Source organism: Camelina sativa, chromosome 4 (genome assembly GCF_000633955.1).
Source record: "Camelina sativa cultivar DH55 chromosome 4, Cs, whole genome shotgun sequence".
Lineage (NCBI taxonomy): Eukaryota > Viridiplantae > Streptophyta > Magnoliopsida > Brassicales > Brassicaceae > Camelina > Camelina sativa.
Window position 1 is genome coordinate 13,095,356 of NC_025688.1, and position 14,212 is coordinate 13,109,567.

Consider the following 14,212-nt stretch of genomic DNA (forward strand, 5'->3'; position numbering starts at 1 on the left):
GCATATAACTTGAAACAATAACCTCCAGCAGTTAAAAGCTCTGTGACCCTCCATAACTCTGAACACCTTCTCTGCATTCAACATTCTGGAGTTCTAATCTGAATTCCTCTGCAGATTTCAATTAAAGGCCTTATCAAACCAAACACAACCACAAGATCTTATACATAGATGATGGCTTCAGAGGTTGACCATTAATTCAGGGAACAATCCGAGATAAACGAAGTCATCAACAAAAGAGATACAATTCAAAGAATTTTTAAATGCTTTTCTATCATTTTATGGTTCTTTATAATCTCTGGTAGGCAAAACTCACGAAATAGTGGAGAAAGCACCATTGTACATGACAAGTAATAAAATAAACAGCATACAGACAAAATCTCCGTAGTCCTAAGATTACATAATACAAAGTTAAGATCTTCTCTGAGCTTTTTACTATGACCGAAAAAACTTGAACTCAGCAACAAAATGTTGTTTCATATCTTCATACCTCTGCATCACTGGATTCCCAATCTTCGTCTTCTCTCCAAGACAGAATTGGATTGAGTGAAGATGACTTGTATGATAAAGATTGCAAGAAGTTGAAATAAGCATACTTGATGTCGAACTGCATATCATACCCTGCCAATTAGATGCATACATAGCTTATTAGAGGAAAGGAGAGCCGATAAAAACTCGTTTGCCACCTGAAGACAAACAGAGGATGGAAGCAAAACCAAAACTCTTACAATAGTTCACTGCAATGGTATAGCCACCATCTCCTGGGGTTTGACTAACATGGTGAAACCACATGCTTGGCCTGCAATAATTCAGATCAATTATGAGTCTAACATCCAACTGTGTAAGCCTATCATCCATTTCTAATCTTTGTTTCTTACAAAGCAAAAGTAAGACTGACCTAGATACATTAGTGATCAAACTTAAGCAATCTAAGTTGAGGAAAATTTCTTCTGATGAAATTTCAATTGTGGGGGATTGAGATTCTTACAGGTAAAGAATCTCGCCAGCCTTGACAGTACAATGAAACGGCTTCGGGCCATTAAAGAACAACGGATATTTCAATCTCTCACTTGCTTCATTCTCTGGTGAAGGGTATGGATCCACACTACACCATGGCACATCCCTCATCGGCTCCCCAAGCTCAAGCTTGAAAGCTTCAGTATCCTACAAAGATTCAAACTAATCTCATTTAACATCATTCAACAGAAACAAAACTCATTAAAACTTGATATGAGAATCTCACAGACTCGATGGTAAGAGTAATTGGCTGCTGGATACTGTTCGATATAGAGGCGGTGTACATCAGTCGGAGGGAGAAGAAGGAAATGTTTCTCCCCTGAAACAACTGCGTATAGATTCTCGTAGTGATCTTTATGGAAAGACGTCACAGAGTGTTCAGTACCAATCCAAAGGTTCACAGCTTCCGGCGAACAACCAAACGCCTCCGTAGCCCACGAGATATCTCCGTCACAGTCTACACCAACAGTTGAATACTCCGTTCTAAAACAATCGTTCTGCTGTTGTAAATACCCAACCTTTTTCCCCTTACACGAAGATTGAACAGCCCGAAGAGCCTCCGGGAACAGAACTTTCTCCACATGAGCCGAAGCGAAACAGAGATCATCTCTATCTCCGATACTCCCAACAGGAGTGACGGCGTCGGCACAGCCGTTAGGAGTGAGATGTAATGAAACAAGATCATTCGACAAAGCTCCGGCGAGGTAGGCCGGATCCGACCAGTGTTTTAAAGCTGGCCAATGAGCAATAGCGTTGGAGATGACACAAGGCTTGCTCTGAGACACGTAGTCTCTTAGAAACTTCACCGGAGACGGTGGTGAATCAAGACGATCGATTTTAGTACCTAAGCTCAATTCTCTCACTTCTCTCCATAAATTCTCTATCTTCTCAGCCATTTGACGATCTTTCAAACCCCTAAACCAAGAACCCTAATTTATATATTTAAAAAAAAAAAAAAAAACTGTTTTTGTTATAAAAATTGGATTTTTAAATTAAAGTTGAAGACTTTGAGGAGGAAGAGGAAGAAGGAGATGAGTTGTTCTTATCTAATTTCTGGCGACGCTTCAGTCGTCGCTGCACGGCGGTGGAGTGATGTTACTTCCCGGCAGAGTTTATTTCTCCCACGGCAAGTACTCCGGCAACAACCGGTTCCTTCTTTTTCTCGATGCGTTCGATTGGTCGCCGCTGTGAATGATAACTTTAGTAAACAATCTCTCGGGAGGAGATGTTGCTTTGCGTCACTGTTTAGTGGAGATATCGGTGGAAGTAACGGGAACAATGATAATGGAAATGGCAACGGTGGTGGCGACGGAGACGGAGGTTGGTGGTTTAACGGCGGTGGCGATAACTCTGATGATTCTTCTTCTTTCAATTTGAGGTTTCTCTGCTTTCTTGTACTGGTATTGTCTTGGTTATCAGCTGCTTCCGCCATAGCTAAAGCTGAGAAATCAGATAGTGAGGATATCGCCGAGAAAGAGACGGTTTGGGAAGTGAGAGGAAGTAAAAGGAAGAGACTTGTTCCTGATTTCGTTAAAGATGAGTTCGTCACTGAAGAATCACCTTTCGAGTTATCATCTTCCCTAACACCTGAGAATCTTCTAGCTCAATGTAGAAACCTTCTGACTCAGTTCCTTCTTCCTGAAGGTTTCCCCAATAGTGTTACTTCTGATTACCTTGATTACTCTCTCTGGAGAGGTGTTCAAGGGATTGCTAGTCAAATCAGCGGCGTTCTTGCCACTCAGGTATGAGGACTTAGCTTATCAATCTCACTTAGGCATTATCACGAGTACTTTGGTGATCATTTTTTTTATTGGGGTTTGTTTTTGGTAGTCTTTGCTTTATGCAGTTGGGTTAGGTAAGGGAGCTATTCCTACAGCTGCAGCTATCAATTGGGTGCTTAAAGATGGAATTGGGTATCTTAGTAAGATAATGTTGTCAAAATACGGACGACATTTCGATGTTCATCCCAAAGGATGGAGGCTATTTGCTGATCTTCTTGAGAATGCTGCTTATGGTATGGAGATGCTGACTCCGCTCTTCCCTCAGTTCTTTGTTATGATCGGTGCTGCTGCTGGTGCTGGTCGATCTGCTGCTGCACTAATTCAGGTTCTCTGTTCGTCTCTTGAAGCTCAAGTACTGCTTTGTGTATAGTTTAGTATCTGTGCATATGGCTACTTTGGCAGTAATTTTTACTATATCATTTAAACTTTTCTACAGGCTGCTACTAGAAGTTGCTTTAATGCTGGCTTTGCTTCTCAAAGGAACTTTGCTGAGGTCTACTGCAATTTTTATATGGCCTTTTAATATGTTATTCAAGTCCTTATCACTTTATCTACATGTTATTGAAACTGATAAGCTTCTTTTGTAGGTAATTGCTAAGGGTGAAGCTCAAGGAATGGTGAGTAAGTCAATGGGTATCTTGCTCGGAATAGTGGTTGCCAATTGCATAGGAAACTCTACAAGTCTAGCCCTTGCTTCGTTCGGAGTTGTGACCGCAATTCATATGTATACCAATCTCAAATCTTACCAGTGCATACAGCTACGGACTCTAAACCCGTATCGTGCAAGTAAATGCCTCTCCTGCAACTGCCCAGTTCATTTGATATTCATAAATTTTCTTCTGAAGATAAACGAAATTAAGTTTTTTCTGTTTACTATACAGGTTTGGTTTTTAGTGAGTATCTCATCAGTGGCCAAGCTCCTCTGATTAAGGAAGTCAATGATGAAGAACCGCTCTTCCNGCTCTTCCCAGCTGTTCAGTTTTTAAACATTAAATCTTCAGGAAAGGTAGAAATGTCATTCTCCTTATTAAACGGTACCAGTTTAAAATCCAAAATTTTCTCGGATGAAAAAGACAATGCTGGATAGCCTGATATTCTCATTATCTGCTTTATTTTTTAGCTGCAAGATTTTGTCTTATCATCAGAAGCAAAAGCAGCAGCAGCAGACATAGAGGAACGGCTTCAACTAGGATCAAAGCTGAGCGACGTTATCCACAACAAGGAAGAAGCAATAGCACTGTTTGATCTGTATCGCAATGAAGGCTACATCCTTACAGAACACAGAGGCAGATTCTGTGTAAGCAATAATAGAACTTTGCTAATCCGGGCCAAATCTCTCACCATTTCATTTCCTCTTCTAATTGTCAGGTGATGCTTAAGGAGAGCTCGTCACCACAAGACATGCTCAGATCGTTGTTTCAAGTGAACTATCTTTACTGGCTAGAAAAGAATGCTGGGATAGAACCAGGAAGCACTTACTCAGACTGCAAACCGGGCGGTCGCCTTCACATTTCTTTGGATTATGTGCGACGAGAGTTTGAACACGCCAAAGAAGACAGCGAATCAGTGGGTTGGGTCACTGAAGGACTGATAGCTAGACCTCTGCCGACCAGAATCCGTCTAGGTTATGATCATGAACCCATATCTTCTCCTTCCAGCTCATAAAGTCAGAGCAAAACTAGAGCCAATGGATGATATATTAGATCCTATTCTACTATTCAGTATAGAACTGATACATTGTCTCTGTTCATCTGCCATTGAAATGCTGTAACCTTTTTAGGGACTTTTAAGTCTCTCAAGTCAGAAGATACTCTGATTCTGATCTAATTCGACCTCATGTGAAAACCAGATCATTCTGTTTTCACTATCTTGATTAAATATTCCAACAAAACATAATTCATTTGTGTACATGTGAACATTATTTTTATGACTTCAGAGATTCTAATCTTCATTATTAAAGTCATTGCGACTTACAAACATGACCCCACAAATTGCTTATTAATCAGATCAAATCTACACTGATCTTTTACAGGTTAACCACAGTAACAGAGCGATACAAACATAACACTAAGCCAAAAGAAACAAAAAAAATGGCGAGTTAGCCTTAAAAGCTAAGAGTTATATGATTCTACTGAACAAAAGGGTATCGAGCAACGTAGAATTCCCTAACGCGTGAAGCCCCATCTCTAGCAAGTATCCCTTCGAGATCGCCAATGATCCTAGCCAGCCAAATCTCCAAGTTTCTCTGAACTTCTTTTAAATTGTTCTTGATCAAATCAAGCGTCCTTCCTGTATTCATCTTGGCTTGGTTTAGATGATCACCTTGATTACTCCTTGTGATTTCCGTCTGCAATGAAACTAGCTTCTGCCCTGTCTCCGATGCCCGCTGCTTAAGTCTGAAACACTCGAGCAGAAACTCCGTTTGTCTTTGCGTCCTGAACTCGGGTCCTAACGTCGCATCACACGGATCACTACTCTGCTGTAAACAGTAAACAGTCAAAACCCTTTTTAGCTCATCATTAACCAAAACTCAAGCATGTATGTGAAAAATAGGCTAGAGACCAAACCATTCTCCTGCATAGATCATCGATCTTCCCTGAAAGAGCTTGATACCTCTTAGCCTGTTTTCTCAACAAAGACGGAACTTTCGAAATGTCACTACGACAAACTTTCTCAAGATTTACTAATTCCTCTTCAAGTAACCTCAATTTCGCAGATACACCCGTCGCTTCACTATCTATCTTCCATGGTGATTCCCTTCTGTATAATCAAAGACAAAGGCTAAACATTACTGATCATCACATTCACATCACACAAACACAATCTCAACTCCAAAACAATCTCTAATTTACCTACCTTGGCACAAAATGCTTCATACGGTACACAGATTCCAAAGATTCATACTGTACATCCTACAAAAACCCGAAAATCAAAACACATACTTCACTCTCAAACCATGAATTTCAAAATCAAGAAAGCTCAAAAATTTAAACCTGGAAAGGGTTAAAATTGGAACTTGGACTAATCCCATAACCATTAGGTAATGATGAAGATACAGTGAGGTGATCCACACCGTAACGTTCAATAGACTCATCTCCTCCTCCTCCTTGTCCTTCATCATCATCATCTTCCTCAACCCCTCTTCTAGACATAAACCCAATCATCTCATCTCTCTCACTCACTTCCCTCTCCAATTCGTTAACCCTATTCATAAACTCTTCCCTCTCTTCTTCCATTTCGTGAATCCGATTCAACAACCGTTTCTCCTCTTCTTGCCACGCGTTCCTGTGACTAGCGAAGATGTCGACGACACGCGCGTTGGCTTTCGAGTCCTCCACGCGCCGTGATTTCATCTGACGGACTTGTTCCTCCGCCGTCGCGAGCCGCCGTTTAAGCTCTTTGACTTCGGATGTTAGTTTAGGGACGAGTGAGATTGCGTCGTTTGGGAGATGAGCTAGCATTACTGAGAAGCTTAAACCTAGAAATGACTTGGCTAGCTTCTTCAATTCATGCTCTTCTTCTTCTTCCTCGACGAAGCTTCTCGTTCTCAATCTCTCTTCTTCAGGTTCAGAAACAGTCGCCATTTTTGTGAAGCTCAGAAGAAGGAAAAAAAAAGATACTAAGAAAAGACAAATTTTTAATTTTTGTTTGTTTTCTTTTTTTTTTTTAATATAAAGCAAAAAAAAGGGAGCTCACTTTTTGACGAATATAAATATACAATAAAAAAAATTAAATTACATGTGATGTGATTAAGATATAAATCACATCACGAAGTTTAAATTTGATATTGACATATAGATGAATCGTACAACACTACCACCTAATTATAAATTCTGGATTAAAAGATCTAAATACAATAGTGGTTAAGGTTGGTGCTATTTTAACTTTGTTTGTATTTGCAGAGGTTTAAAATTTTTAGATCACATTTGTTAATGAATAATGTAAATTATTTTGTATTTTAGATTAAGAATTAGTTTAGTAAGCACATGCTGCTAACAGACATTTTGAGTAATTAGTCTGACTTTTGATGATAAAGATCTGATTACCAATATATATAATTAAAAAAAAACGTCTATTTGGAACCCTTTTTTTTTACAATTGGGTTAGGAAAATTCAGTATTTGTTTGTTTGTTTCTAATTGTGTATATATATATATATATATATGGATGATAATGAGTAATTGAGTAGTCGGTTGTCTGACTTGAATGAGGCAGGACCATTGTAAGAGAAGAGATGAAGAGAGAGGCTTCTTCGTCTCTTGAATGCAACAAAGAAGATCAATCAAAATCATATCACGGACCCGACCAATCTCCACCTCCCAAATTGCTCCCAAATCAAAATCATTTCATCTGCCCCCTATCTCTCATTTGTTTTTTGCTTTCAAAGTTTTTGGACAATTGATTAGGTTTACTATGAATATGCTATGCTCCACAACAAGATCACAACTAGATACAAGATTGACGTAGAACACATATTTTGATCATTTATTTGGTTTCTTTTGATATTCCTTTTGCATACGGTTTAGTATTTCCCCGAGCAATGCATTAGAATTTTCTTTATAATGATCATGCAGATGCAATATCCTATTCTCCTACTTCACAGTGAGACGCTCCACCAAGTTTCCATGATACCTAACACGTTGTTAAATGCTTATTTGCCTAATTTAGCCTATATAGTATCATACTTCACACACAAGTTTCTTTTGTAAGTCTGTTCGCACAAATTTATCAAACATTGAAGACCATCATCGCTTGTTTAATGTTTCTCACGTTTCTACGTCTACAAAAGCGTGAAATTTATCATAGTAACAAGCCCTCACCTCAATATTATTAATTTATAAAATCATGATTGAAGATGGTCACATGATTTTATAAAGTGTGTGACCAAAACAAAACAAAGAACAGAGCACGTGTCGAAACGACTGCGTTTTCAATTTTTTACTAAACGACATGGTGTTGCGAAAGGAGGAAATGAAAACACGCGAAAACTGAACCCGCAAAAATTCTCCCGCTATAACTTAACAAAACATTTGGAGACAGTCGTGAGTCACGCGGATCGACTCTGCTTACCGTTGATTATATCTTAATCGACGGTCAGTAACTATCCTTAATATCCACCGAGATTGAGATCCATCACTATATTTCTATGCCTATATAAGAAACACACCGCTCTCTTCTTTTTTATTTCACATCTCACCAATCTTCTTAATTCGTTTCACAGAGCAAAATCAAACTCCAATTCTTCTCGAGAAAAATGTCAGGTCGTGGAAAGGGAGGCAAAGGTTTGGGCAAAGGAGGAGCCAAACGTCACAGGAAGGTTCTGAGAGACAACATCCAAGGAATCACTAAGCCTGCGATCCGGAGATTGGCTCGTCGAGGTGGCGTCAAGCGTATCAGCGGTCTGATCTATGAGGAGACACGTGGCGTTCTCAAGATCTTTTTGGAGAACGTTATCCGTGATGCTGTTACTTACACCGAGCACGCGAGGAGGAAGACGGTGACTGCTATGGATGTGGTTTATGCTCTCAAGAGACAAGGAAGGACTCTCTACGGATTCGGCGGCTAGGGTTTTGAATTGTTTGTTCTTTTGTGTTTTTTACGTTTATTAGAAATGTTAATTTTCAGAATTTGGTGTTTATTCCCTAAAATCTCAAAAAAAAAAAAATGAAGGATCTATTTGCAATTTCGTACTCTTGACTCTTGATTGTGCTTCTCTTTGCCACTCTATATGCTTGTTTAGTTTCTAGCCATTGAACCCAGTCATCGTCATCATCGTCATCAAAATTGTAAAGCTCCTTAGGCTAAATATGTCTTGGTTGGAGATAATAACCGGATTGGTTTGGTTAAAATACTGCGGTTATATCTGGTTTGCCGTGAACAAAATCAAAATACTAATCAAAATCTATGTTATGAACCGGACTGCGATAATTGGTTATTATACCAGCCCGTGTTTTATGTATGCGGGACTAACCGGTTTTGCTATTAATTTCGGTTTACAACAAAATTTCAAAAATTGTCAAATCATTTAATCTCTCACTGTCTCTCATGTTCTAGAGAGAATCAGAAAGGGAAGGATCCAGAGGTGACGAAGCTTGGATTGGAATCAGCTCTCGCCGCGAATTTGATCGGAATCGAATCACGAGAAATGGGAGCTCCGGGAAGCGAAGACACCGTCGTCATAGAATTGGGGAAGAAGCTGGGAGATGCGCATGTTATCACCGTGAATTGTCCTGATAAGACTGGTTTATGTTGCGATGTTTGCAGAATCATACTCGATTTCGGGCTTTACACCACAAAAGGAGGTACGATTCTTCCAGAGCTTGGCTTGATTCAGTAATCCTTATCATGTTCTTCTGTATATTGTTTGCTTAGATAACGAAATGATTTTGGTATGTTGTTAGATGTTACAACTGATGGAGTATGGTGTTACATAGTATTGTGGGTGGTTCCTTACTATGATTCTCTTAGATTAAGATGGTCACATTTGAAGAATCAGCTTGTATCTGTATGCCCGTCTTGCTCATCCTACTTTGTGCTCGATTTGATGTCTTCTTGTCCTGCATCAACGCCTGTTTACTTGTTGAAGTTCTTTTGCCTAGACCGTAACGGACTCTTGCACGGTACTGTGACTGCTCTGATCGTCTTGTGTGTTGATTTTGCCTTATTGAGTGTTTATCTTGATTGTATGAGAATCTTGTTTGTAGATGTTACTCGAGTACTAACTGAGCTTGAGCTCTCAATTCAAACCGTGAAGGTCACTAAGACGCCAGATGGGAGAGTTATGGATCTTTTCTTCATTACAGATAACATGTGAGTGAGAGTTAGTTGAGTTAATTTAATCTGCTCCTTTAAGACTTGCTGTTAAGTATTTGAATGGTGATCATTATCTGCTTAGGGATCTTTTACACACAGAGAAGCGCCAAGAGGATACACGAGGGAAGTTTCGTTCTGTCTTGGGAGAATCGTGTATAAGCTGTGAACTTCAGTTGGCTGGTCCTGAGTATGAGTGTCATCAGAATATTCCATCTCTTTCTCCAGCAGTGGCTGAGGAGTTGTTTACGTCTGAGCAGCTTACCGATGAAGACAATCGCGTTCAGCTTCTTTCTGATGATATGATAAAGCTGAAGGATTCTGTTATCACAGTTGACAACTGTTTAAGCCCGGCTCACACATTACTCCAAATACGCTGTGTTGATCACAGAGGCCTACTCTATGATGTATTAAGAACATTAAAAGACTTTGAGATTAAGGTATATGGTAAAACTAACATGCGTATTTTGTCGGATTTTATGATATTATTAGTACACTGGCTTTCTTTTGTGTTATCTTAGTTTTATGATCTGTTTCTGCAGATGTGTTATGGGAGGTTCTCACCTCAAACACAAGGTCATCGGGATCTAGACCTATTTATTCAGCTGAAAGATGGGAACAAGATCGTGGATCCTGATAAGCAGAATTCGTTATGTTCACGTCTGAAAGCTGAGATGCTTCACCCTTTACGTGTCATAATAACAAACCGAGGGCCAGAAACTGAACTTATGGTTGCTAATCCAGTTGAGCTATCTGGTAAAGGCAGACCAAGAGTATTCTATGACGTGACCCTTTCACTAAAAGTGCTTGGAATCTGTGTTTTCTCGGTATGAACCAAATCTATTCACGAAAATTTTAAAATCAGTGACTCTTAACTGTGAACTGCTTTGTCTTTTGATTCAATCTCAGGCTGAAATAAGGAGGTACACAGCTAGTGACAGAGAATGGGAAGTGTACAGATTTCTTCTGGATGAGAACTGTTTGTTCCAGCTCGGTAGTGCTTCGGCTAGGAATGAGATTGTTAATAAAGTGAGAAGAACATTAATGGGTTGGTAAATTGAAGACCTAGTATATTGATATGTGATCTTATCATATATGGTATGGGTTTCGTTATGTGTAATCTTTATAGGTTCATGTAAATGATTTTATCCGTGTTGTCTGTTGGTAAGTCCTCTGCCAATATCGGCTTTAGTACATTTGGTATTTTCCCTTCGAAATGTCACACCAATTATCACCTTCACCATAACATAAAGGAAGGAAGATGCTCATTGCAGATGTGCTTTACGGTTATTGTCAACTGAGCACAAGTAAAACATAAACATACAGTAAGTCGCAATTTCATAACAGCACATCCCGTTACTCGTTCTGAGGACGAGGCCTCTATTGAACTAGACATGGTAGTATAGCGGGTGTAAATGGCTAAACGACCTGAAGGGTAGAGGAGGATGGTGGTGAGTAGATGGTCTTACTTATATATCCAAGCAGCTTTGGTTTCTCTCTTTGTTTACGACAAGATGTATGCATCGCAAACTTTTTCTATTACTGGATTTAAGCTAAGAATAAACTAATTAATTTTGTCGACCAAAAAAAAACTAGTTAATTTAACTATACTAGTATTTCATCCGTGATACAAAAAATGATAATTTTTTCTTTTACATAATTATAATTTAATCAACTTAATTTGATATATTATTTAAGATAATGATAATTTTTTCTTTTACATAATTATAATTTAATTAATTTAATTTGATATGTTTAATATTCTACTATTAATGGTGTTAACAAAATAGTGAAATCATGATTTACAAATGTGATGTGTTGTAGCAGTGGGTTAATGATAGTATTTTAAGTTTGTATTAATATCGATTTTCCCTACATAGAACCTCATCCTATGACATCTTAATCTTTTTATAATTAAATATTTAGATTTTTAATTTGTTATATCTGATTAAATAAAAAGGGTAGAGAAGAAAACTTTTCTCTCGAGCGGTTTCTTTTTAGCGATCCAACACAACCTTTCGTAATCTTCACCGTTTCCGACCGGCGTCGGTTTTCCGGTGTCGGTCGGCCTTCTCTACCCTCTAGACTTACCATCTTTCTCTTTTATTAAGTTTTTAGATAGTCAATAATGGCAAATCGTGGTTTTCAAACTTACGTCTTTGGCCTCCTTGCAATGATGGTGTTACATGATCTAAGTCTGATGGCTTCAATTCAGGCTTTGATCTCGTTGATGGCTCCATTGTTGGATTGGGAAAAGCATCCAATCAACCAGTTTTCACCAATCGATCCGAACGATGCTGATTCAAGCCATCCCCAGATTGGTTTCTTCTTTGTAATTTCAGTTTGGTGGAATCGTGATGTCCTTCCTTGTAGAAGGTTTGTTTCCGGTGAGTTAATCTTTTTCCGGTGGAATGTCCGATTATCAATCGGTGAGTGTCTCCCTACCTATAGGTATGAAATTTTCATTTGGGTTTTTGATCCTGAATCAACAATTTCATCACGGTGGCTGAAGGATATAGTCTTCCAATGGATCGAATATGGAATTTCATTCATATCCTGATGGGACTTCACATTTTATCGGGCTTGAATCTGAACTTTTCTGCACCAATTGGGGATGAGCGTGTTTATTTTGATTTTATGGATGGTCTCCTTGTTGAGTTTGTGGTTTTAACACAATTTTTTTTTTCAAGATAGTGAGAGATACACAGCAGAATCGATTGACAAAAATGGTATGGACACTTTTACTAATAGACGAATACGACTTGATTTAATGATCAGGAGACAAAACTTATGTTCTCTCATCAACTATCTCCTTATGGAGTTTCAAGTCGACAATGTGATTAGAAGAAAGAAAGTCACGTGTGTAAACAAGCCAAAACACATATGTGTCCACAGTCCTCTTGGTTTTATACTAGGTGGAGATGAAGATGAAGGACTTTCAAATAGTCTTAGGAGACATTGGAGACATCGTACACTATGGAAATAACCATGGATAGCAAGACAATAGATTTCTCTAAATGATCATAGAGAATCCTTGCCGGAATTATCAAGTATATCGATTTCAAGAAGGCATCAAGATCTAGAATCATTTCCAACAACATTACATCTATTTTTCTTAATTAAAGTAATGTCAATGACATTTTGGAGTTTCAGCACCAAACTGATAGCCAATAAAAAGTGTGTGAAGGGGGGACTTAACAGATTTTATATGTTGCCTATAAGACTAAATAACAGCAGGGTCACTTCCACTCCTTCACTGAAATTGTATCAATTTCATGTATTTGCGTATAACGGTTGTATAGGAATGTTTCTGTATTTTGGAAACACTTTTTGATATCAATATAATTGATTTGTGGAAAAAAAAAATCTAATATAATAAAATTTTTTAACTAAAAATCCAAATTAATCCTGATACAAACTTTTAAATTTGGATGTTTGATAAGTTAAGTTTTATGTTCATCAGATTAAAATTTATTTTGTTTTATTTATCATATAACTATGAACCATAGTCTAAATTTTTTAACCGAAAAAGCCCCATCATCACTCCCACCCCAAGCTACGCGATCTCGTGCACATGTAATTATTGGACCACAATTAAAATTTTATATTTGCTCTTCAACGGACTAAGCCAGATAACTAACTTCATCCACATTAAGTTTCATATCTTCCATTTAAGTCGTTGTCATTGAAAGTGACCACCATGGAGCACATTGCAAAAAATAGCATTCTCAAGGTTTACGATTTGATTTGTAATGGCAGTCACCTGACGTTCCATCTTGTGTGTTTCATGTCCATACTTTTTTTTAGTGAATTTAAAAATGTGAATTTTGGTTTACTATTTTGGGTTTAAGGTTTAGGATTATGTTTTTAAGGAGTTTAGTTTGAAAGTTTAATATGTAATTTTAAAAATGTTTATTTTTAAAGAGGTTTATAATTTAAAAATGTGAATTTTTCTTTAATATTTTGGGTTTAGAATTTAGGACTCAGCTTTTAAAGGGTTTAGTTTTGAAAATTTAATGTGTAGTTTTAGTCTTGTGATATTTTCGTAAACATAATCTTACAAACAGAATTCTTGAGACCATCTCTCAACCAATGGAGTGGCACATAAGTCAAAAATAGCTTCAGGGATAATGAGAACTTGGTCATATCTGGTTTTGAGCTCTTGGTGTACAAATCACCTGGAGTTGAAGTTGGTGATGAATTTAGATACAAAGCACAACTTATCATATTAACTAATGACGTATGAAATATATTAGGTGAAGAAGAGTTTCTTTGGAAGAGAAGTGAACAAGGGAAGAATTGAGCAATTTGGAAAGGATTTAATTCCTTTCACGATTCAATTTCTTGAAGTCCAGATTTTTTACGAGTAATCTCAATAATTAAACAGAGATTCTTAGACTAACCAAGTCAGATACATTGCTACACAGTTTCAACGTAGATAAATTGTGAAAAAAACGTGTTACATATATGATTGCAAGAAAAAGAAAAAATGCAAGTGTTGTTTCTCGAATTGATTCGTTTTGTTGCTCATTTTAATTTAGACTTAGCTACATCGTGGAATGATGAGAACTATGAGGAGACTTAAGTTAACATTCGGTTTGATTGGTA

General features: G+C 37.9%; 5 protein-coding genes across 7 annotated transcripts; 3 read left to right on the forward strand and 2 right to left on the reverse strand.

The window, feature by feature from the left end:
* Positions 3-1,929, reverse strand: LOC104780404 (jmjC domain-containing protein 7-like). Of its 2 annotated transcripts, XM_010504894.1 has the most exons (5): positions 1,245-1,929; positions 986-1,161; positions 726-796; positions 488-618; positions 3-108 (listed from the first exon to the last, which is right to left on the reverse strand). In XM_010504894.1, exons 1-5 carry the CDS (start codon positions 1,908-1,910, stop codon positions 94-96), a joined length of 1,059 nt encoding a protein of 352 aa, XP_010503196.1. In that variant the 5' UTR covers positions 1,911-1,929; the 3' UTR covers positions 3-93. The 2 variants fall into 2 exon arrangements, with proteins under 2 accessions (XP_010503196.1, XP_010503197.1); XM_010504895.1 differs by lacking the exon at positions 3-108 and having other exon boundaries at positions 245-618.
* Positions 1,974-4,622, forward strand: LOC104780403 (protein root UVB sensitive 1, chloroplastic-like). Its single transcript, XM_010504893.1, has 7 exons — positions 1,974-2,756; positions 2,845-3,120; positions 3,232-3,288; positions 3,383-3,581; positions 3,677-3,801; positions 3,916-4,092; positions 4,164-4,622. The coding sequence occupies exons 1-7, from the start codon at positions 2,046-2,048 to the stop codon at positions 4,458-4,460; spliced, it is 1,842 nt and encodes a 613-aa protein (XP_010503195.1). The 5' UTR covers positions 1,974-2,045; the 3' UTR covers positions 4,461-4,622.
* Positions 4,709-6,443, reverse strand: LOC104780406. Of its 2 annotated transcripts, none has more exons than XM_010504900.1 (4): positions 5,789-6,443; positions 5,652-5,707; positions 5,363-5,555; positions 4,709-5,271 (listed from the first exon to the last, which is right to left on the reverse strand). In XM_010504900.1, exons 1-4 carry the CDS (start codon positions 6,377-6,379, stop codon positions 4,924-4,926), a joined length of 1,188 nt encoding a protein of 395 aa, XP_010503202.1. In that variant the 5' UTR covers positions 6,380-6,443; the 3' UTR covers positions 4,709-4,923. The 2 variants fall into 2 exon arrangements, with proteins under 2 accessions (XP_010503202.1, XP_010503201.1); XM_010504899.1 differs by having other exon boundaries at positions 4,709-5,274.
* On the forward strand, positions 7,968-8,486 carry LOC104780407 (histone H4). Its single transcript, XM_010504902.1, has one exon. It carries the CDS (start codon positions 8,049-8,051, stop codon positions 8,358-8,360), a length of 312 nt encoding a protein of 103 aa, XP_010503204.1. The 5' UTR covers positions 7,968-8,048; the 3' UTR covers positions 8,361-8,486.
* On the forward strand, positions 8,804-10,844 carry LOC104780408 (ACT domain-containing protein ACR9-like). The gene is made up of 6 exons (XM_010504903.2): positions 8,804-9,096; positions 9,196-9,414; positions 9,499-9,604; positions 9,690-10,044; positions 10,147-10,431; positions 10,514-10,844. Exons 1-6 carry the CDS (start codon positions 8,940-8,942, stop codon positions 10,658-10,660), a joined length of 1,269 nt encoding a protein of 422 aa, XP_010503205.1. The 5' UTR covers positions 8,804-8,939; the 3' UTR covers positions 10,661-10,844.

Coding starts and splice junctions, on each gene's coding strand:
- LOC104780406 (XM_010504899.1), bottom strand. CDS start 6,379: ATGGCGACTGTTTCTGAACCTGAAGAAGAGAGATTGAGAACGAGAAGC. Junction 5,708..5,788: donor CCAATTTTAACCCTTTCCAG/GTTTAAATTTTT, acceptor GGGTTTTTGTAG/GATGTACAGTATGAATCTTT. Junction 5,556..5,651: donor ATGAAGCATTTTGTGCCAAG/GTAGGTAAATTA, acceptor TTGATTATACAG/AAGGGAATCACCATGGAAGA.
- LOC104780404 (XM_010504894.1), bottom strand. CDS start 1,910: ATGGCTGAGAAGATAGAGAATTTATGGAGAGAAGTGAGAGAATTGAGC. Junction 797..985: donor GCTGGCGAGATTCTTTACCT/GTAAGAATCTCA, acceptor GAATTATTGCAG/GCCAAGCATGTGGTTTCACC. Junction 619..725: donor TACCATTGCAGTGAACTATT/GTAAGAGTTTTG, acceptor TCTAATTGGCAG/GGTATGATATGCAGTTCGAC.
- LOC104780408 (XM_010504903.2), top strand. CDS start 8,940: ATGGGAGCTCCGGGAAGCGAAGACACCGTCGTCATAGAATTGGGGAAG. Junction 9,415..9,498: donor CCGTAACGGACTCTTGCACG/GTACTGTGACTG, acceptor TCTTGTTTGTAG/ATGTTACTCGAGTACTAACT. Junction 10,045..10,146: donor TAAAAGACTTTGAGATTAAG/GTATATGGTAAA, acceptor CTGTTTCTGCAG/ATGTGTTATGGGAGGTTCTC.
- LOC104780407 (XM_010504902.1), top strand. CDS start 8,049: ATGTCAGGTCGTGGAAAGGGAGGCAAAGGTTTGGGCAAAGGAGGAGCC.